General features: G+C 42.5%; 1 protein-coding gene across 18 annotated transcripts in view; it reads right to left on the reverse strand.

Annotated features, from left to right (window-relative positions):
* ANK2 (ankyrin 2) overlaps positions 1 to 23,657 on the reverse strand; it is a 277,110-nt gene that overhangs the window by 187,114 nt on the left and 66,339 nt on the right. For 6 of the 18 annotated variants that reach the window (XM_064416077.1, XM_064416081.1, XM_064416104.1 and 3 more), the window contains exon 1: positions 247 to 405. The exons of 4 other annotated variants lie outside the window; for them this stretch is intronic. In XM_064416077.1, coding sequence (XP_064272147.1) covers positions 247 to 327 — 81 coding nt within the window. In that variant the 5' untranslated portion in view covers positions 328 to 405. Of the gene's footprint in view, positions 1 to 246; positions 406 to 23,657 lie in introns of those variants that run through there. 8 more of the 18 variants (XM_064416101.1, XM_064416099.1, XM_064416096.1 and 5 more) reach the window with 2 other exon arrangements.

The following is a 23,657-nucleotide window of genomic DNA, read 5'->3' on the forward strand; positions in this document are numbered from 1 at the left end:
CTGTCAAAACAAACCACCCGCTCTCTTAAAGGGCAGCCGAGGGAAACCTGCGCTGCTGAGCAGCATCCACTGCCGAGCCACACCAACTTCAATAGAACAAAAACCACAGAAAACCGCCTGGGTTATGGCCACGCCACCGATCCCGCACGGAAAGAGGCAGGGAGAGCCCCCCGCCCGCGGAGGCAGGGCAGCGGCATCCCCGCGGCTGCGGGACCCCGGCGCCGCTCCCGCCCGGCTCGCTCGCACCTTCTTGGGTCTCTTCCTGCGCTGGCTGCCCCCGTTGCACTTCTCGCCGCCGTCGCTCCTCTGGGCCGCCTCCTCGTTCATGCTGGCGGGCGGCAGGGCCGTGCCGTGCCGTGCCGTGCCATGCAGGCTCCGCGCCCAGCCGGCGCAGGGTGGCACCGCCGGGGCAGGGCCGGGGGCGGGCGCAGCGGCGGCGGCGGGGCGGGGACGGGGGATGCTCCGGCGGAGAAAAGCGGCTGGAATCGCGGAGTGGCTGGGGCTGGGAAAGGCTCCCAAAGCTCATCTCCTAGTTCCAGCTCCCTGCCATGGGTAGAGACACCCTGCGCTAGGTTAGGACAACCTGCCCCGTCTGGCCTCGGACGCTTCCAGGCACTTCCCTGCGGCAGGAGACGCTGCTCGCGCACCTTCCTTGTCGCCAAACCCATCGGTGAGCGAGGTATTTGGCCACAAGTGTGACACCCAAGAGACGATTCACTGTCACTACCAAAGCAGCATGATTGGCACAGGCACGCAAGGAGTTCGTTCATATAGCTAAAATAAATCACCTCTTCCTTGGGCTGGAAGAACAACACAGCAACATTCACACGTTAATGTATTCTTCTATTTCTTCTGATGAACGCTTTAAAAAGGAAAAAAAAAAAAAAAAAACTACACTATTCCACTTCCAACTGAATAAAACAGCCCAAGTAACTCGCCCTCCTTCTCAAACAAAAGAAAAACACTCCCTTTAACTGCTTACTCAGCAGAGGAGAGGCTGGAGAAAGTGGAAAGGACGCAGTGAGGCATGAATTCACTCTCCCACAATCGCGCTGTCTGCAAACACAACGAACATCTGCAGCACAACAACAATGCCAGCAGTGTAGCAACCTCAAAACCTCTTTTTCTTTTCCTTACTTTGAGCGCGACTTCTTTGTTACTGCGAGCAGTAGTAAATCCTGGACTAAAATGAGAAAACTCATGTAGAAGTAAGGGGAGCTACAGATCTCGAAGAAGGCGGGTGCTATACAACACTGCATCTGTTATGCCATAATTAGAGCTGCAGTCACAGTCACAGCAAGGATTTTGGGGAGGACGTACAACAGTCATTTGTTATCAGTGTCAGACATCCACGGAATTCATCTGGGGAACCTGTGGAGATGCAGCTATTCTTTTAACTCACAAACACAGCTGCTGGTTTTAAAGAGAGAGGTCATCTCCCATTTCTCATTTTAGTCAAATTTTGCACAAATTCATCCCCCTGCCCAGCCCTTTCTCGTACCAAACTAAGCCATTCACACTCTTTGCCTGACATTTGTTTAATTATTTCCCAACAAGTGATTCTTGGGTTAAGCACATTGCTGAGGTATGTGTCAATTATGTATTGTGTCTTTTCTTCTTACAATGTTTCTTGCACTATTAAAAAAATTAAACCACTGATATTTCTGAGTGTAAAGACAAAGTAGACTTCAACGATACACGATGGTTCTCGTCACTAACAATCATGCATGGTGGCTCTGAAAACCAAGAGATCAGGTGATATTGCAGTGATGTAAAGGGGATGAAAAATAAACTACCTCACTCTGCCAAATTCATCACTGGTCCCTCTGTCCCTAGAGACGGGCTTTCTTATTATATTTTTATTTCTATATTTACTTTTAGTCTTCAGGCTGAAAAAAACAAGGAAACAGGATTACTGGAGACTTCCATGATAGCCAGGAAATTAGCAGATTTTCCCGAGAGACTTAAATGACGGAAGGCTTGATGCCTGGTGAAAGGAAGGATTCTCTGGGAGTCACTGTGAGGAGCAAAAGGGCAGCACTCCAGGGAGGCAGGCAGTGCTAAGTGCAGGCTGGAAGGTGTGAGGGAGGAGTGAGACAGACACAGCTTGGGGATTTCCAATTTCCATCCACCTTTCTCACCTGACCTTTCCATCTTTTCTATCAGGGCTCCCTGGTGAATCAAGGGTGCAGTGTGACAGTCTCCACAAACAGAATGCTGGAAAAGCCTGTTGTGACAAGTATTCCAGCTACAAATCCACCCCAAATTCACACGTACAAGTTTGCTGAAGGATGACAGCCTCATTAACCTGAACTGCTCTTAGCTCCTCTCCCCAAATCCTGGGCATTCACCTTTGGCAGTGCAGCTTTAGGTGCAGACAAAGAAAACCAATGCTCTTGCTCAGCAACAACACAGCAGTACTCTTCATTTCCCACAGTCCCAGAAATCCAGCATGAAATCAAAACAACCTCACCTAACCAGCCAGGGAGACACAGCAGGTGTCAACTGACAACAGGTCTAACAACAGCACAAAATCAGCCCTAAGAACCACACAAACTGCCTCAGAAATGCCCAAAGAGCCAAGCAAGTCCTAAATATTCAGAAATGCTGAAGGCATTAATACTAATTTGATAGCAGTTAGGGAAAAAAAATTATAGCATGCATATTCCATTTCCTTCACAAAATTTATTAGCTGGGAAAAAAAAAATCGGTGGACATAAACTTACAACCCATGGAATTACACAGAAAATAATTTTTAACTCACTTGACACAGGGCTGCAGACACATACCTGATCAGCTTATAAAGGGGATATCAGATCTCCAAACCGTATCTGTGAACCCACAGAACCAGGAGCAAGGGCTGGTGTTTTATCATGGGGCAGCCCCCATGGATGAGGATTTAGGTGAGCAGGTGGATTAGTGTGTGGAGACTTCCCACAGATCTATCCCATCAGTTATGTTGTTCCCAGGATGTATTCATTACCCCTAAACCCAGCCGCTTAGCTCACCTCAATCCCCCCCACATCTGAACCCCAGCCTCACGTAACACGTTAACAACACACAATTACCTCCCTAAAGACAGTTTCCATCAGGGGCGTTTCCACACAGATTAAATTTACTTTACAAAGCTGCAAAGAAACGCTGCAGAGGTGTGAAGCAGCTCCCTGCAGGTCCTTGAGCAGCGTGCTGGCCATTCTCTCTGAAGCACTGGCAGAAGCTTCCTGCAGTACACCAGCACTGAGCAGTGGTACCACAGGAATGCCTTTAACTCGCTGGGTGTGCTCAGTCAGAGGGGCTTCCTTGCCCAGTTTTGCTTGGGTACTTCCCAGACCCTCGCTCCCAAACTTATTCCTCGGGTTGTCATGTAAACCTGAGGCAAAGGGGAGTTAAATTAAAAATTTAATCTTACTAGACCAGCTCCATTCCTGCTGAATTTAACAGCAGCAGATCCATTAAGATGTTTGTTGTAATGGCCAGAATTCACACAATGAAAGTTAGCACTTTATGTTCTGGTTGAACCACATAGTCTTTCTACATCCAGACCCTACTTCACATTCTGCACCTGTACTACCTATATATTTAAAAAAATTGAAACGGTGTTGTCAGCAAGTTAGGACACTCCCATATTCACATTCTGGAAACTGAAGACCAGGGGTATCTTATCAGTGTGTCAAATACAAATGGGAGAGAGAAAAGACCAAGACAGGCTCTTCTCAGTGGTAGCCAGCAACAAGTACAAATTGAAATGCAAGTAAAGAAACACTTTAAAAGTAAAGAAACATATTGCCTAGCTAGACTAGGAATTCTTAATCCTTGGAGATACTCAACACTTCAAGAGGCAGGGTCCCAAGCAACATGCCCCGGCTGACCCTGATCCAAGACAAGGATTGGACTGTGATCTCCAGAGACCCTTCTCCACTTGGCCTGTCCTAAAAGCAAACCCTCTGCATTTGTCACCTAACAGTAGAGGTTAAAAGCATTAAAATACTCAGCTATTCCAGCTGAGTAATTGCAGATACTGTCACTGTTTAAAACGGTGACACCTACGTCCTCCCAGTCACTCCAATGTTTATAATAAAGCCCCCTCTAAATACCACGTGTGGTAAGTGCTCTGTGTCTACTCAGCAGTGCACCACAGATAATCATGTGGGATTTTATCGACCCACCACTGCAGGAGTTTCTGCTGGTTACCTTGAGCTGAACCTCAGCTGCCATCTGGCCCACCCTGATAAGAGAGCAACAACAGAGCAAAGCACAGGAGGGTGAAAAAGCTGCCCATGGCTTACCACTGAGTCATTAAACTGAGCTGCAACAGCAAAGAGGTAAACTGTGCATCGATTTAATTACATTTAAAAATCTGAACAATTACTTTTCTGATGATGAAGTAAAGTAACATTCATCACCCAAAGAAGCATTCTTACACACTGCTCCCTATTTATTTCCCCCTATATATATATAAAGGACAAATATAAATTACTAATAAGTAGATTCCTCCATAAAAATCACAGATTTCTTACAGACCATCTTGTTCCAATCCCCCTGTCTTGGGCAGAGACACTTTCCACTAGCCCAGGTTGCTTCAAGCCCCATCCAGCCTGGCCTTGGATGTTTCCAAAGATGGGGCAACCACAGCTTCTCTGGGCAATCTCCTGAGCCAGAGCCTCACCACTCTCGGAATAATTTCCTACTAATACTCAATGTAACCCCGCACTCTGTCAGTTTAAAGCTGTTCCCCCTCATCCTTGTCCTTGTAGAAAAAGTGTTTAAGTAGTACTGGAATGTTATAGAGTTTGAATCTAAAACACAAAACAAGGTGATGTTTATTTAATCTGGATTTCTATTACACAGCCATGATTTACTTGGTATTTAATCATCTCAGGACAGCAGGATGGCCAAAAAACAGGCAGCCAACTTCTAGGAAATACATCTGATATGTCCTTCCATTGTTTTAACAAACCATGTTTGAAAAGCAAAACCAGTAGGAATACAATAAACTGGGAATCCCAGCTCCAATTTTACTCCTTATTTCTGAGGAAAATAGCTCCTCAGAACTCTTCAGTTCAGCACCTGTGCCTTGGACAGCAGGAGGAGCTGAGCCCCTCTTCCTGTGTCCGGCTGGAGGGCGTCCCAGGGGATGGAGCCCCGACACCTGCACAGCACCAACACCTGATGTCACTGGTTCCCACACAGCACAAGGAGAGCAAATATTTCTGTGCCACACACACTTGGGTGACTCATGTCCTCGCAGGAGTATCTGTTGCTGGTAGCAACCTCCAAACAAAGAGGATGTCTCTGCGTCCTTGTGTAAAGGACAATAGGCAGTAGTACCCTGTCATCATCAGTCACATCTGACACAGCTGGCAATGTACAGTCATACTGAAAGTGTGGGGTACAGAAAAGGTTCTTCTTTCAAAGGTAAATATTTCCAAATCAATGAAAATTTAACAACTGAGTTTGATACTGTTAACTACTTGTATATGTTTTTAAAATATATATATTTAATAACTTAGCTCTATTTCTTGTTGTTGCTGTCCTCTAGAAAAGCATCATTCCATGAAAGCAGCAAGGAACTATCAATATTTAACATGTTTTAGCGGAATTCTCAACAGCCTTTAAACAGTGATGAAAGTCAAATCAGCAGTGCCATGCACTGGAAGGAATCAGAGGCTACCTATCCAAATACCCAGCAGAAAGTTAAGTCATGCAGAATGCAAATTTTGCATTCTTTTCTTTCTCGAAAGAGTGTCCTCTATTTTTTCCCCATTACTGAGGCCAAGCCACTACACTCACTGGACACAGGGAGCAAATGTGAAAATAAAAAATTGGCTTTAAAACAATGGGTTATTTTAATGAAACACTACATCACTTTGTCCTTCGATATTAACACCTCAGAGTTGCTGGGATTCTACTGTACTTCCACATTAAAATTGTCAGCCAAGTTCTGCAGAGGTGGGGCTGCCTGCCTAGCTCCAAGTGCTCCACAGAACACGACAGCCACCAGTGCTACACAAACCAGTAGTCAAAAGGTAGATTTAAAACACGCTGGACAAGGGAGAAGAAATCCCTGCCCTCAGCTGTGGTGTGCTGTAGATCAAACAAATTAAAATCCATGAAGTGAACGCGCCATTTTCTGCCCGGTGGGAGCTGCGAATTGATCGCTTGCGTTATCCATCCATCTGGGAGCCAGGATTGTGGGGATGTGACCTCACGGAACACCTCTGCTGAGAGGACATCAAACTTGGGCGAGAGAAAAGGCTCTCAAGGCCCCTGCAATTCTCATGCTGGTCATGTGCTCCGCGGCGATTGCCATAGTAACCAGACACTTGCCAGGGAGACTTTCTAGCTCAAAGCATTCTTCTCTTATGCCTTCAATTATTTTCCTTCTGATAACTGTTAATTTATATTTTATTTTGGAGTGAAGAAATTGACACTTTTTCTTGTGTTCATCTGGCACAGAAAAGACTACCAGAAAAGAAATCTGAAAACAGTTGTAATAGAAAGGAAAGCTAGAAAAGAGCTTTGTGTCATGGGTTGATAAAATACAGCATTTGTATTATTTAGCATAGACAAACTGCAAAAGAAATGCATCACATTTTCAGCAGAATGTAACAAAACTAATAGCTTTTTTTGCCAAGCACTCAAACAAGCCTCTAAGGTTGCCATTACTACAGCTGTGGCTGTTTGTTATGATTCCTACATAGAACCTTCCCTCGCTAGGACCCGTGTTCCTTCTCCTGTTAAATATTCTGATCTAATTTCCATCTCTTGAATTTAAGGTTTTTGATACTGTCTCAAGACGAATTTGAAATGCTCCTCTGAAAGACTTTAGCTATTAAAGGTTTTATATCCACGTATTTTGGATCAAAAAACACAAAGAGGGTAACAGGATTGCCAACACTTTTGGCAAGAACAGGACTGAATCTGGGAATGGTCCTAGTGGCACAGGAGGGGCAGAGAAATTACCCTCAAGGTTGAAAAAGGGGAGATGGACAGAAGAGTCAGTGCTTCCTAAACCTAACATTCTCCAAAACCAGGGAGGAAAAGGTCAACAGATAGTTGTCTACTGTTCCAGAAGCAAGGAAAACTAACAAGCAAAGGCACCCGTGTAACTTTAGTTGTACCTGTATTGATGTTTTATATACTCTCACCCTATAATTTTGCATCTGTTACTTCACCAGAGGCAGCTGGCTCTCAGGGCTGAGATGGCCACACCACGGAACCCACAGAGGATTCAGAGCAAGGGCATCTGCTGCCTGATTTGCAGATAGATTCAGAGAGATTGGCATACATGGTGTAGGACAAGGAATGGGACATTGTCTTCACAGCCAGAGCAACCCATCAGCACAGCAGATAACAGCGCCCATGCTGCTCCATCTGTCCCCTCCTCATGCTTCATACAAGACAGGTGCTTAAAAACAAGCTGCTCACACAAAGTTTCTCATTTTGTGGATGCTTCTCGTCCATCTGTGGATGCTTCTCATCCATCTTTTCCTCCAAGGGTTAAAAAGGCTCAGGGATAATCATAGTCGAAAGGACAGTTTTGACCTGGGATCAATGAGATGAAACACACTAACTTGAAAAAAAAAAAAAAATCCCTGTTTTCTTCAACTAGGGGTCAAAACACTCAAAGCTTTTGAGTATTTTTCTCCCTGTCTTTCAGCATTCCATCCACTGAACAGGAATAACTGTGTCTCTTCACCTAACAGAAACATAATGAAACTGAATTAATTATTTTCCACACACTGGATAGGACTTTGATGAGCACGATAGATGAGCCCCAAGGGACTAATAATTCTGTCTTCAAAGAGATGTTTAAACAACATGTTCTAAATAAGGCCTGGAGCCACAAATCGAGCAACGAGTGGGAAACAAGCTGTGGAGTAGCTGTTCATTAAATGTGTATCATTAGTTTGTCCATCAAATGCAGCAGGACCTTTGGAAAAAGTATTAGGGGCATGTGCAATTGAAGCCTGTATGGTGATGCTGGGACACGACTGGGTCAAACAGAGGCTGCAAAAGCCTCTCCTAACTCTGCACTCTCCACTAACTCCTTCCAGTGTAGTTCTGAAGTGTGTGTGTACAGGTATATATGTACAATTAGTAAGGACTCAAATATGAGATGGGATCAGAGAGTCACATCTCCTGATTTGACAGCCCCTGCCATTTCAGTGATCTCATCTCTTGGGTAGCAAATGTCAAACCCATCATTAGGAAGTTGTTCAAAACAGGAAAGGGCTTGCAAGAATTACTTTAGAAGCGAAAGAAAAGGTTAATTAACTGAAAATATATATTCCACAGGCAAGACAAACCACAAGCTCTTCTGACTTAATCCAGCACTGACACCAGATCCTTTGGCTGTTGGCAAGCACCACCAGAGCCAACCCTTGGCACTCCAGGAGCAGCTCTGAAGCTGTCCTGTCCACATGCCCCATACACCAATGCCACAGAGCCATAGCCAAGCGTATCTCACCACAAACTGATTTTGTGAAGGCCAGAGAGGAGGATGAGCACAGAACAGAGCAGCAGTTTGAGTCCACCCACAAGACAAGGAAATGATTCATGCAGTGGTCACTGGGAGCACAGAGCTCAGCGCAGCCATGGGGACATTCTGCTAAGTCATGATCTCTTAGAAGATTTTACTGCTCTTCACAAGGTTTTATTTTCAATTATTATTATTTTTATTACTGTTACATGACAGATTCCTTCAAGCTGTCCCACAGTCCTGTTTCTTCAGACCCAAGGAAGAATCACAAAGCACTGCGACCTTGAACAATCCTTGCCCCCTAAACAGCTTCAAATTCTATGCCTCACTATACTGCCATCTCCGTGCACCCCATTTTTTCCTGCCACAATGTTCCATTTTGAAGTGTCATAGTTAAATATCTGGGACAGTTTCTTGCCTTGAGTGAAAAAACACTTCCTTCAACTTCAAGAGAACAACTGCATGTCTATATATTTAGCAACAAAAACTGGAGTAACATTTAACAAAGAATTTGTTCTTCCCTTACTGTAAAAGAATACCTTGGTTTGTCAAGCTGACATTTTTCTACTGAAAACCCATCCTGTTAGAAAAATATTCTCTTTGGAACTGTACCAATATGTACTTAATGAAATACACATTTAAAAAATAGGAGGCGCTTGCTTTTTATTTTCACCCACAGGTATTGCAGTTTGTAAAAACATATTTTTAAAATAACCACTTCCACAACACTAGAAAAAAATGAGGAGTTATAAGATGCTCTCTTTGTGAGACACTAAGAAGACACTCTGCACAGAGCTGTTCAGGTCCTCAGTGCTAGACTGAAGACAAGCTCACGCTCAGGCTGTGCTGGGATTTTCTGTGGATGTGCCTTGGTCATCCAAGGTCAACAAGAGATCCTTCCCAGTCCTGAGGCTGCTCTGAGCTGTTCTGGCAAATGACACAGGAGAAATTGAGTTTCAGATGACCCTTTTGCTCTGTCCTCAGCCAAGCACCACATTCAGTGATCTTTCAATTCAGCAAAGCATTTAATCACATTTAAGTGCTTTTACGTACCATGATGATCTTAAAATGCATGCTGGAGTGGGTAATCATAAAATAACCTCCCACAGCAGCCTGGAAGTTTATCTCTCCTGCAAATTACAGTGTAAAACAATGGCATGTCATTTCTCTGTAGTTTTTTACCTTGATTGAATAATCTTTAAACCATAAATGATTTTAGGCCAGAATTCTTAAACAGCATGAAACAAATGTTGTTCCTGCTTTCCAGGTTACACTGGACAGTCAGAAGTTACTCGAGATCTTTAACAATTTACAAGTAAATTATACTTAATAATCAAACCTATGATGAGTCCTAAACAAAAAAATGAGCTTAACATCAGAACGTGCTGCTCAATAGTGAGCTCCATTTTGGAAACACACTGCAAGAGACCATATTTAATAGCTGACACTTCCTTCAACAAAAATTACTGCACGTACCAGCCTGACTCTCTCACATTCACCTGAAGAAGGTGACATTGCTCTTACTACGTGGCAATTAACACTCCCACAGTGAGTAGCAGGATGAGTCATTCTAACAAAAGCAGAAACCCCCAAATTATTCAAGGGAAATGGCTACACTGTCTCTTCTGCTTTCAAACAGGTCCTTCCTTCACACATCGTACTGCGAACAGCCGTAGCATATTTGATCTTAGAGTCACTTGCAATCTAAGCCAAAGCAATGAGTGCCTTCATTTTTAATTAACTCCCTGTCTCAATAGGCAACTCTGAGAGTGAAGAGCAAGAACGGTCTCTGGATCACTGTTTATTCCAGAGCCAAGCCTGGGGGTGGTACAGCACCCCTGGCTTTGGGACACAGTGGTGTCCGGAGCCACCGCCCACAGCAACCAGAGATGATTTTTACATCCTCTTCCTCAATGAATGCTCTCCCCAAAAGCTGTGGTGGTGTCATTGCTGCCTGCACAGGTGCTTGAGACGACCTAACTTACACTATCTGATCATTTCAGCTAATGGGAGAAATTTTCTTGTTGTGTAAAATAGGAAGGGGGATCAGAGGGAAGAGAGACACCTCTGCTGTGCACCAGGAGCTCACTTCAGTTTAGAAAATAGTAATAATTTTAAAAAGAATAAGCTCTGGAAGATGAAGGTCATGTAGAAAATGTGTACATGATGTAGATAAATTTGCCCATAAAGAACAAGTTCACAATTGCTGTGCTTTGAGACACTGCTCTGGAGGAACAGAGCACAAACCTGAGCTGATTCTCAGACAGTAGGATTGAAAAGCTTTCCTGGAGTTATTGGTTGTGTGATGAAAACCCTTTCACTCCACAGTGTCAGCAACAAAATAGACTTGGGGGACAAAATGCTATCCAGATGTTCTTCCAAACACACCTTGGGTTTGCTGAGCCCACTCTTCACCCAAAAATAGTTCATCTGCCCACAAAAGCATTTTTCTGCTGACACCTACATTAGCTCAAGAGCAGGGAAAGTGACCTCCCCTCTCCTATTTTTGTTCATCATTTTCCAAATTTTTTCTTTGCTTCCAAATCATTTGCTGAACTTATTGCATTATAAATACCTTTCAAATAAAAAAAAATCACATTTTTGGGTAACATATACTATCTACCACCAAAAATATTTTGGTAAATGGTCCACATCTTCGTCAATTAAAAAAACCAAACTCTAGAACATCTCTGTCTTGTGAAGTATTGTCAACTTTTCTTTAAACACGACTTTGGGATAGTAACTGTCTTGCCGCATTTCTGGTAGTATTAGAGTGGAGTGAAAAATCCAAACTTGAAAAGTCTCTAGAAATAAAATCTGGGAAGGAACAAAGCCACCTGAAGAGCCTTGTGGCACAGGGACATTTCTGCTGCAGCCACAAGACCCTCTGCTACACTTGACCTTGAGAAGATTCTCAAGAAGATTCTCTTGAGAAGATTCTTGGAAGATTCCAGGCTCAGTAAAAGCACAACAGGAATTTTTCTACTGGTGAAAGAAACAAAGAAAATAGAGAGGAAAGCAAATAAACCCAAAGACAGCTCTACTCTCATTCATAATTGATAAGCCACCATGAAACTGGTGAAATAAATGAACTGAACCCAACTTCAGAGTGGATCCAGAAAACTCTGTACAAAGATCTTTTATCTATAAACTGTGGCTTATAAACACACTGTTTCCAGATCAGCAATTAACATATGCAATTATCTGGGACAAAGCCTGAAATGTCCAAGTCCAACAACAGGAGGACACAACAGGTACCGAATAAATTTGGATTATAATACTACAGATTACCTCTCACTGAAATAGGCAATATATATTTAGTATTGTTTTGCTGCATTTTTGTAACAGACATGTATTAATAATGGCTTCTTTCCCTTCTGCACTCAAGTCAGGATTCTTAATCAGCACAGACATAATATAGATTGGCTTTAGCATCTCTCTCCCAGAAAAGCAGCTACAACAGCACAGAATTTTGAAATCCAATTTGATTTTTAAACAGCAGATCTAATAGAACACTTAGGAAACTGGATATTTTTAACTCTCTGTAACCGCAATTGCGAATTTTCATTCTGGAAGCGCCAGCAAGATTTCCACATGCAGAATAATAAGAAAAGATAAACAAAACATTTTATGTAAAATAAATGGATGCCTTATCCTGCAAAGACTTGAAAATATTTCCTGTTGCCAGCAAAAATACTCATAAAATTTGGAATGTGCAACAACAGCTGGGAAGAGTTAGCTGCAGTAGAACCAGTCTGGTTTGCAGTCATTTCAGAAATCAACGCACAGATTGGCAACCATAGGTTTTCATTTCCTTTTTGATAAGCCTTTCAGAGGGAGAAAATTCAGCACTATTTCTCCCTGCCATGCTTTGAAACCTACTATGAATTTCATAAGCTCGTACTTGAAGGGTCTAAAGCAGACTTGAAAGCACAATAGTCAAAACAACCTGGAAACCACCGTGCCAGGGATGAAAAGGATCCCTAGTCATGAGGGAGCACAAAAACAACCAGGGAGCACCAGGCTGAGCCCACAGTCCCAGCACTCACTCCAGGCATCCTTTTACTGACTGGATTCTTGATTCCAGCAGAGTCAGAACCAGTTTGTTCATCTGCCAGATTAATTTCTTCCTGCAGCAGTTGTACATCTTGTCTCACATGGCTTTTTCACTCTTTGTTTCCACAAACACATCCTTGCTTTTTACTGCACAGGATGGGAATCAAAACCTGGTACGAGAAAAGGACTTTTAATTCCACAAAAACAAGTACACAGCAAATAAACCTCATCGGTTGTCAAAAGACAGGTTTGCTTCCTACTAGAGAAGACAAACATTATTCAGGTGTGCATGCCCACAACTGTTTTCAGATTCTCAGCACAGAGAATTTCTTCATATTTCAAATTGTATTTGAAATATGAAGAAATTAAAAAGGCTAATGTCAAATATGCAGACTTTGTTCCAGCAGAAAAGCTTTCATTAATTTCTCACTTGATAATGAGTTTTTGTTCCTTCCCCGCAGTATTTGTAACATTAGAAAAACACACTGTGTTTTGATAACATTTGAGAAACACAAAAAGTCAATTTTGTAACTCTTTCTAGTTCTCAGTTTTAATGGAAATATTTGCACTGCTGACATTGGCATGAAACCTAGGTAACGTGTCTGAATGGAATAAAGGCTATGGTGAAAATTTGTGAAAAGTAACTGGTAAACACCATTGCTCAGCATAGAATTTGGCTTATTTTACTTTTAAAACATAAAGCCAGCTTGTGTTTTAGCACATACAGCTGCATTACTCCAGCTAGACATCACCATCAACAAAAAAGCCCAATGATTTGACATAGGGCTTCTAATACAGAAGTAAAAGTGCTCATTTTAAAAAGCATATATCAGGTTCAACAAAACTAAACAATGCCTTGATGAAGGCTTTTATTTCCTCTTTTTTAGCAATCCCTATAGCTTAGTGTAGTCTGTTGCATCAACTATAGGTGAAGGCAAACTCTGCACTTTTATATTGCTGTCTATGATTTCACAAGTTATATGACTTATTAAAAGTGAAGTCAAGGACTGCAGTTCAACATAAGAGGAAAATTAAACTTCAAGTCCTTTCATTAAGGAGAAGCATCCTAAATACAGATAAAAATATTACCATTACATATTTTTATCTCATGTTAATACACAGAGTTTAACCACATCAAAGACTGGGATATAAACTGCTGTTATTAGAGGCCTGCAATGAGCTCACACAAAAGCCACTCTCAGGTCAGTTCTCCCATGTCCAGCTCTGTACTCCAACAGGAGCTCTTCCCTCCAGAGCTGCTTTCTGTTGCTGCTCTCTCCAATCAATAGCGCTTCAGAACACAAAGCAGATCTGTCTCCCTGCCCACCGCTGCAAAGGTCAAGCTCATCATAAGATCAGTGTTTTAAGGAAGAATGGATCCAGGGATTTTGACATTTGGAAAAAGGAGGCGCTCCTGGAAGAAAATCCACTTGCAGCAGGCCTGGCTCCACTGAAGGCAGAGGGAAGCCCGGGGTGTGCTGGGGCTCTGGACAGACAAGGTTCACACTGACATGCAGAGACTCAGAAGGGCCAGCCTAGAACTGGTGCTCTTCTCCAGCACATTTCCACAAGCACCACACATTTTGGAAACATGGGCTCCAGAAGAGTGTGGGAAGCTCAAGCCAAATAAATTCTTTCAGAGAAAGGTCCATAGAGGTCTGGACTTGTCTGCAGGGACAAAAGAGAAAGTTTAATTCTCTCAAGAAGATGGAAAGCTGCCTTGATATTTCCTTTGCACCTTATAGCACCCTGTTTCTATATGGTTGTAGAGTTGTCTGCTGCAATTCCTCCATTGGCTCGTAATTTCAAGGGTTTTAACTCTTATCTAGCTCCTCCTGTCCTACATACAATTTTTTCTGCCCTATTTTTCCCCTACAAATCCTTCCCTTCTTTCCCTCATTCCATTCTCTTGTGTTTTCTGTTCACAACTCCCTTTTTAGCTAAATTGCACCCAAATACACATGTGTGTGGGTATATATATGTGTGTCTGTTTATTAATAATAACACACTGTGAGTGTTTACCAAGCCTCCTGCAATTTGTTTGTTCTAGGCCTTCTGTTGTCTTGTGTATGAATCATCCATTTAGGCAGGAAATTCTTCAGGCAAAGGAGTGCTTGTTGTTCTAAATCCATACAGTGCCTAGCACATACAGCCCCATTCTTATTTATTATAATAACTGCACAAGTGCTTTGGGTTTTCTCACTTCTAGAATGCTGGATGCTTGCTTTGTGTGCCTTCACTTCCCTAACAAACCCTTAAGAGAAAAACTACAGCACAAAGAGCATGTGTGACCCAGCAAAGCTTTGTGTTTCACATGGAAATTCTGACAGGAGCACAGCGGTGGCCAGAACAGGTCCTGCACAGAGCACCATCCACAGCTCCCAGCAGAGCTTCTTCTGCCAGGTGAAGTGCACAGCTCCTGTGAACATCCACCCCAGTTCCACACGCACTGTGAGGAAAATCGAGCCCTTTCCCCACAAGCATGGCCTACTGAAATGCAGGCCTGGCAGAAGGGCAGCAGTAAGAGCAAGGAATGGCATGTTCCCGCTCCCAGACACTGTAGGACACTCTGAGCACTGCCTTCCCTAACAAAAGCTTCTTTTCATTAAAGAGTGGAAAAAATTCCCTTTTATTCTCTAGCCTTTGAAGGGCTTACATCATCGCTTCTTCAATTTCAGGATTTCAGTGAAAACAAGCTTTCTGCAGGGCTGGTCAGATGGCAGTTAACTAAGAATTCCTGGGAGTGTTTAATCTACACTCTCTATTAATTTATCATTAGGGTACCTTCTAATAATGACTCATCTAATGCAGAAACAAAACCACAGCAGAAACCCTCCCTGCTCCTATAGTATTAGTTACAATGAACTGGGCACCTCTCCACCAAAGCAGTCACCATACCCCTTTTTTTTTAATCATCCCCCAATTAGCCCCAAGGCTTCCAAGGGAAAAATGCCATCAGCTTTACATATGGCAAAGAAAATATTTTAACACTGGCCTTTCATCACATACACAAAATTTCATTGTCAAGGCTCTGTCCAACAGTTGCCTTCAATGTGATGACAGGAATTATTTGTGAATAGGAATAAATAGGAATAGCCTTGAATGGTTTTTCCCCTCACATTTAAATTTTAAAAAGCCTTTTTTTTTAACCAAAGATCTTTCCATACATGGGTCTGTGATTCACTCATTTTTGAGAAATTCCCATGTAACCCAAAGTAATACAGCTTTGAGAACATGAGCACACATTTACCCTTCAACAGGGAAATCCTGTACTGAAGATTTAGGGAAGCTCCAAATTAAGGAAAATTTGTGTTTTATTAGGAACAAATAAGTAGTGCTAGTGATTTTCAACAGAAGGCTGTAAATGTGATTCCTCCCACGAGCCCTTCCACCTCTGCTTTACTACTTCCACAGCACAGGCTGCTTCAAAGACCTAAGTGTATCAACAGCACCAAGCCAAGGCAAAGCCACCTACTTTCCATGTCACCAGGAGGAGAAAATCCACTTGGATTTAAAAGCTATTTTTTATACCTCAAACAACACAGGGCCTTTAGAGAACTAATAACATTCATTTTAAATTTCAAGCTAGATGCTGTGCTTTTAGTTATGGCCATCCTGAAACCCCAAGAGGGAATTACACCAATCTCTACCCAAGCCTGGGCAGCAGTTTCCATCTGTCACCTGTAAATAAGCTAACTTCATGAAAGGCTCTGCTTCCATGAGCTGTTTGCCTGCAGTCAGTCTTTGTCCTGACCTGTGCATTCATCAAAACCGCCTGCGAGCCATTCCCGACCAGAGGTTGCAATGCACTCAACTTTAATTTGCTATTAGAGCATCCAACAGGACCCACCATAAATCCTGGGCCACTTCTTTAGACTAAGCAAGTGTCAGTTCTTTGGGTGACACAAGAGGCTGGCTCAGAGCAAAGCCAGAGAGCTGGCACAGAAAGCGCCCACCACAAGGCACTGGGCTGCTCACAGTTGTTCTCTTCTGCTCAACTCAGAACTCCAGCACCACACAGACTTGACCAACCAGATCTTGACAGATGAGACAGACGTGTCTGGGAAAGGTGGCCATCCCCAACAGACAAAAAGAGCCACAGAAAGAAAAACTGTGTCTAAAAAGGCTAAGAGATGCATCTGCATCCTCTGTTTTGAGAATATATACAGTGTAAACAATGAAAGAATGTCACTGGCATAAGACAGCAGAGTGCATTGATCACAAGATGTGAAATACTTGACCAGTTAGGTAATCACTTAATCTATGGCACAGTCATTCATATTGGCTATGATTAAGGTTAGCCTACAGAGTCAGATAATATTTTAAAAAAAAGGCAAGTTAACTTTCACACAGATTTAGACAGTCTCCATATTCATCACAGATTTAAGCATTCACATTTTGTCTGCGAAATTAAATTGCAGTATGAATAGTTATCTGAGGTGAAGCAACGTGATTTCTTACAGTTTGTGTGCTTATTGTCACACCCTACTCACAATCCAAATCTCTCAGTGCTAAACTAGTAAGGGACACTGAACATAAAATGTACCCCAAGCAATCTGCAGCTGGAAACAATCCTTGGCCCAAAACCAAGAGGCATCTATTTCATCTTATCACCTGGAATGAAAAACTTATACATCCAGCCAAGGAGTAACACAAATGCAACCTGATTATTCATATGCTTGTCTCTGCACATGTGTCTCTGACTTGGGCCCTCAAGCATTCCCTGACTTCACACAGATGCTTTCTTTCCCCTCTGGACCAGACTACTTAGCACACAGAGAACTTGAATCCTGAAGGATTTAATAAAAGATACCCTTTGGATGAGAAAATTGAGGCTGACTTCCCAGTGCGTCACAGGTAGACCCTGGTACTTATGAATTCACACTGATTGCAGGCAAAGTTTTTCATCCTGGCAACACTGATTGTTGCCATGGCGACCTGGGCTGATCCTATATTCTTAGCAACCACTCCTAACTCTCCATCCCCAGCATTGCCTGCTTTCCTCCGAGGCTGAGCTGCGTCACCTCATTTCCAAAACGCCCTGACCACCAGCAGAACCACCAGAGCAGCACGAGCTCACAAGCTGGAGTGCCTTCCCCACAGGTACTCCTGATGCGTACCTGACACACCAGCACAACGTGTTGTGCTCATGACGGGGTGTGGGAAGCACACCTGGCCTCAGGACCCTGAGCAGGGGACAGAGTCATGCTGGACCTCTTCTGCTAACACTTTCAGATCCTGGGGACACAAACAGGTGAGCAGTGGGGGTCTGTGATGCTCCAAGACCACAAAAATCCACCTTATTTCAGACACATACCTAGTTCACTATCCTTCCTCTGGGCTAAAATTGATATTGTATTTGATAAAGTCAATCTGATGTTGTGTAATTGAAGCCACAAGAGGACACGTATAAGACATCACCTGAGGTTTTACAGCACAGAGCAATGGAGCAGTTAATTATTACACTATTAACAAGTACTTTTCCTGCACAAAACCAGGCACACTGTACCCCAACAGGCTTCTGAGCCAGCTGAAGATAAATCAGGGGGCTGGCAAACCACACCACCTGCGTTACTGCAGCTCCACAGGCTGTGCTTGGCAAATGCCCTCACTGCCTGACAGAGGCTGCGTGCTGCCACTGCTGCCTGTGGCTGGGCTTCCCTCCACCCCACCCAAAACAAAGCCTGACTTCTCACACTGATTCCATGCAGCACTGAGTGACTTACAGCTCCTCGTGCCAGTAAAGCTTTACAGATTTCACCTGGGAGCGCAAAAAGGAATAGTAGAAGCTACTCCTCAGTTGGAGGTGGAGGGGGAAGTGCAATGCATGGAGCAGCTGCTGAATGAACACAGGTTTGGGCCTGCCAGCCAGCACCAAGCCCAGATGTGCTACCAACAGAAGCACTCAGTAGTGCCAAGAGCAATGAATTTGACGTGACTGGCAGCTGCACCACAAAGCCTGATGATCCAGCTGCTCTGCTCTGGACTGCTCCTCACTAAAAATATCAACCCTAAGATCTGCAACAAAAAATAAAATAAACTGCTGGAAACAAATAATCCATTACAAAACATTAACCATGCACCCAAGAAATGAGAGAAAAGATTTTTCAAGTTTTAATACATGTGTTAATGTTCAGGTTCTGATCTTAAAGGTCTTTTCCAACCTAAGTGATTCTATGGAAGTAGAGCTCCAGGGAGGTCTCCAAAGGGAAATTTTAAAGCAGCAGGCGAACAAACAGAAAATACTATGTAATGGCACATTCTGAAGTAAGAGCACCAAATTCCAAAGAAACATCATTTAGAAGGTCTTTTTTGACTCTATTTCCAAAAGCCAAAGAACAGCAATTTCCAGATATATTCTCAGTGTCAGATTACATTTTTTCTATTGCTGTGGTAAATTACAAGTTTCAACTAAGATTAAGGCCTCGCACACATTCACACCACAAATGTGGAATCAAAGACTGTGGCTAAATGAGGTTATTCAGCATTCCTAGACTAGAAAGCTCCTGATAAATTTTTGGCTCCCTTCCTGAACAGAATTCTCTGTGTTCCCTGCTGTAATAATGAAGCATCCCTAGTTTGACACATGAAATCTACAGTTTGTGAGAAACATTGCAGGAGGACAACAGCTGCTTGGCAAACCTCCTGCTCTTGACCCTATACCAACATGTACCAAGGACAATTTTCCAGAACCACACTGGCTTGCCCTCAATGTACCTGGATAAAATGGAGATTAGCCTGGATATTTCAGTTGTGCTATTTTTTATCAAGTGCAAGAAAAACAGAATTCTGCCAGATGCTTTGCTAAAACACAGACAATTAGATACATTTCCGTTTATGTTTAATTTCCCAGTTTCCTGAGTATTTCTTCTCAGAGGGATCCTGGGAAGAGGCAAGACACAGCATTGCAAAGTGCCCAACAATGTTGTATTTACTTGGACAGATTTTGCAGCCTCTTTCAAGTGTGCTATATATAGCTGGTTATTTTGCTTTCTAGTCTAGAAAAGGAAAATCACAGCTGACACAGATTTCTTCTCAGCAGTCGCCTGCCAGCCCTGGCTGCAGATCTCCTCCCACAGCACAGAACAAGCAGCAGAGTCCTGCAGTTGCAGGTGCTCTGAGCACACACTGGACATCCACTTGTTTTGTTTTCTGCCCCAGAATTAAGCTCAGATAACAAAAGGGAAATGTTAGAAATATCAGTGCTTCAGGTCAGTTACCTATTCACTGTATTTGCAATTTAATCCCGCCATCAAACAGAGTCCACAGAGAATATCATATTAGCCACTGGGCTTAATGTATTCTGGAATCAAAGATAAGGCTGCATATATTGAAGTATCCAATTTATACACACAAGCTTTTTTTTTTTTTTCCTTTTTTTTTTTCTTAAGACCAAAGAAATGCCAATTGACAGCTTTTCACAGTTATGTCACTTTGATGGTGCTGAGCCAGAACCCCCATGTGAGGAACCCTTACATAATTTATTCCGGTCATTTTCATTTTGAATAGGTGAAAATAAATGTTTTAAAGATTCTACCTTGAAGACCGCAAATTCCCCTTTTTTAACCTTTTAAAAGTGCTTTTAGTATGTAAAAAGAAGGCTGATTATACCACAGTCTACCCAATACAATGTATCCTCTTAACTTTCAATAATCTCCTTGTAAAACCCTGTTTTTCAAGGTGAGAAAATATTAGGAGCTCTCCATCAGTAGCATATGGTGCATTAAACAAATTTGCTCCTGTCACACTGAAAGAAACAGTGCTAAAAGAACACCATGACTGCAATTCCATAAACTCATGCAGTAGGAAAGGCAGAATTACACAGTTTAAATCTGCCCTTTTGTATATATCAATGTTATTTATCACAATACTATAGAACAGTCTTTTTTCCATAAGTTCCAATAGTAATTAGGGGATGCCTCATCCAATCACCACTCCCTCACTCTATTTTTGGCCCTGTTCTTTCTTTGTATCTGTTGTTTTCTGTCGGGTTTTTTCCCTAACAAAGTGCCTTTGTCCAGAGTCAGAGTTGTTATTGCTCCTCACCCAGCCCATGTGTTCCTGCTCGCTCCTTATCCCCTGCTGGCTCAGAACGCCCTGGCCACTGTCCCTCTCCCAGCTCCACCCACCAAAGGATGGCAAAATCAGGGGGTTTTAAGCATATTTCATTCATGCAAAATAGAAGAACTAGGAAGGGGAGATTCTCAAACCTTTAGCAATTCATGTGTGACACAGTGAGGCAATGCTGCTCCTATCAAAGGTTATTTGGAATTTTTTGAATGCAAATCCAGTACGCCCAGCTCCTTCTGTAGCTTAACGTTGAATACACGCATCACAAATACAAACAGCGTCAGAAAAAAAAATCTGGTGGGAAATAGGCTAACAGCAAAGGTCTCCAGGAGGTGAAGCAACGCGGCAAGAGAGACAGGCAGCTACTGCGCCCATTTGTGCGACATCACACAGCCACCACACACACCACAGCAGAGCTAATGTCACAGAATTCCAGAAGGTTTGGGGTTGGAAGGGACCTTAAGGATCATCTTTTCACATGTGAAAGTCAGTGCCTGAGTATAGGACCATGTTCAGATCCTGCAAACCTGCAGAGCTTCCTGCTTTGCCTTGGAAGACACACAGGCTTCCAAACGTAGCTCCATCTGTTATTAGTTAGCAAAGAAACAGCCTCAAGTTGCTAAGTTTTATCCCTACCATCACAAACCTTAAGCTGTAATAAAGTAAGAGGTATAGAACTCATAAGAATTTTTCCATAGATTTATAACTTGGAATAAATATTTAAAACTAGAAGGAAACCTAAGATTTATTCCCTGGACATTCCATGTTTGCAAAAGACAGTAAATGACCTATTTACAGGATTTTGTGGAAGAAACTGGGGATGGTGAGTCTGGAGTGCTAGAGTTAAAAGAAAGGAAACCAAACGAAAATCCTGTCCTGTAGCACCTGATTAACACTTATTTTCAGGCTATACTTCCCAGAGAACTAAAGGGAGAAGATAGGGTTATCCCCAGGCTTTTACATGGGTTTTTTTCTGTGCATTTTAATTTTCAATATGTCAGTTTTTCAGGAGCTGTTAAGCCTTGAGCTCTAACCCAAAGTCAATAAATAAATATACAAATACAGGAAGCTTTCTAGGAAAACCCTTTTGGGATATGCCCTACATAGCTGAGAGAGGCCAATATTTTACATATATTGAGCTGAGTTACTCTAAAATCAACTTGTAGCAGAGATGCAATGCTGGCCTGGGCACTGGGGAGGCTCATGGCCGTGGCACAGGAGTCGGGATGCAGCAGGCAGATTCCAAGGAGTAACTAAAGCATCGAGGCCATGACAGGAGGAGTGGGAAGCAAAGAGGAAAGAAACAGAAACACTTGCTAGAAGGGCAAAGAAAATCAGACAATAACAATAATTCTGTGGAACAACTAGATGTTTACAAAGCAAAAGAAGTAGAAAGACTAACCCTGAAGAGAGAAGTTACGAAATGAATTCTCAGGACACCGGCTCTAGGCTTATTAAACCATGTATAAACATTTGAATGACAACTCAGCACTTCTGCAATATTTTTAAATCTTCAAACTATTAATAAAATACATTAAAGGGAACAAAAGTGGATTGCCTTTCGTTTTTTTTATATGGCAAATCCCACCAGGCAAGCAAAAGCCATATAACTACTGTTCCATAAAATACTTGGTAATGAGAATATTCATTAGTTCTATTATTAATGTCAACAAGCTATAATTCATATGGCCTAAAAACCTAACAGCAATTCAGTCCTCATGATGGATTTGTTGTTTCTTCATACTAAGCCACTGTTTCTGATTATTTTAATTGGTTACTACTGGCAACACTGTATTTCGTAAAATTAGGTAATAAATTATACAGCTAATCATGTGGTCACAGGAATCATATAAGCATCATATTACTGTGTCTAGGAAGCTGCCTGCTGCTCTGCTTGGAGCTTAAGTAGAAAATGAAGAAAATCTGTCACCAGGCCAATGAATGTTGGTATTATTTTACCACTGATGCCTCACTTAGCTGGATGCCCCACAGGCACTGCCTGCTGAGACACCAGCTCGTGGCAGGGGCAGCTCAGACACAGAGACAGCAGAGCCCACGCTGCAATCCAGGTCACCAAACATCCCACTGCTGCATCCCCGGAACAGTGAGGAAGGAGCTGGGACCTCTTGTCCCAGCACTTCCAACCTGTTTCCCTCCTAGACCCATACTAAGCCAGAGTCTCACCAAATCTCCCTCTGCTTTCCAGGGCTTATTGACTCTCATAACTCAATGCATTAAGTCAGCAAAGGTGAAAATACTTTATTTGTGGGTATTAATTGTGATAACCAGCACCACATCTCTGCCATAGGGCAGAACTCCCTTCACATCCTGCCCTAAGATGGAGCTCTTTTAAGGAACTGTGCAGGAAAAAAAAAAGGAAATTCATCAAGTGTGTTGGGCCCTCTTCTCCCTTCCCCCAGCTTCCTCTTAGCACTCTAATTTCTTTCAAGACATTGAAAAGGCTTGTTGGAAAAACAGCTGAGTGGGTGATATAGTATATTCAGGTTTGGTTCACATGAGATTTGACTGGGTCAAAAGATTCCTTTGGTAAAATTTCATTTCCCTTGGAGTGAGATGTACATACTAATGGGGAACTCCTGGTGGTTTTAAGATGAGAGAGATTCACATTAATATTATTTCTTTTATTTTTGATGTACTCTTTCTTCTGCAGGGAACTCAGGGAAGAAAATGCTGTCTAAAACCAGGAATTTTTTGCTATCACAGAAACGCAGAGTAACTCCTGAGAAAAAAGCAGGAATTTTCCAGTACTCCCCTCACTGCAGACTGAATTGATCCTGAGCCATGTCAGTTGTCAGAGGATTACTCCTTTAGTTATACATAAATACCTGAAAGCTGATCAGGCTGTACTTTAATTATTTCCAGCTAAAACTTCAACAGCAAAGTTTGCCAGCATGTTCCATGATGTGTAACTCATATTTGCATTTCTCCACAGAACTAGGTCAAGGATGCAATTTACTTGTTTCTAATTAGTCTATTAAATTGATAAACAATCTTCCTGCAAAACTTTTTACTTGAAATATATCTATGA

Source organism: Passer domesticus, chromosome 4 (assembly GCF_036417665.1).
Source record: "Passer domesticus isolate bPasDom1 chromosome 4, bPasDom1.hap1, whole genome shotgun sequence".
Taxonomy (NCBI): domain Eukaryota; kingdom Metazoa; phylum Chordata; class Aves; order Passeriformes; family Passeridae; genus Passer; species Passer domesticus.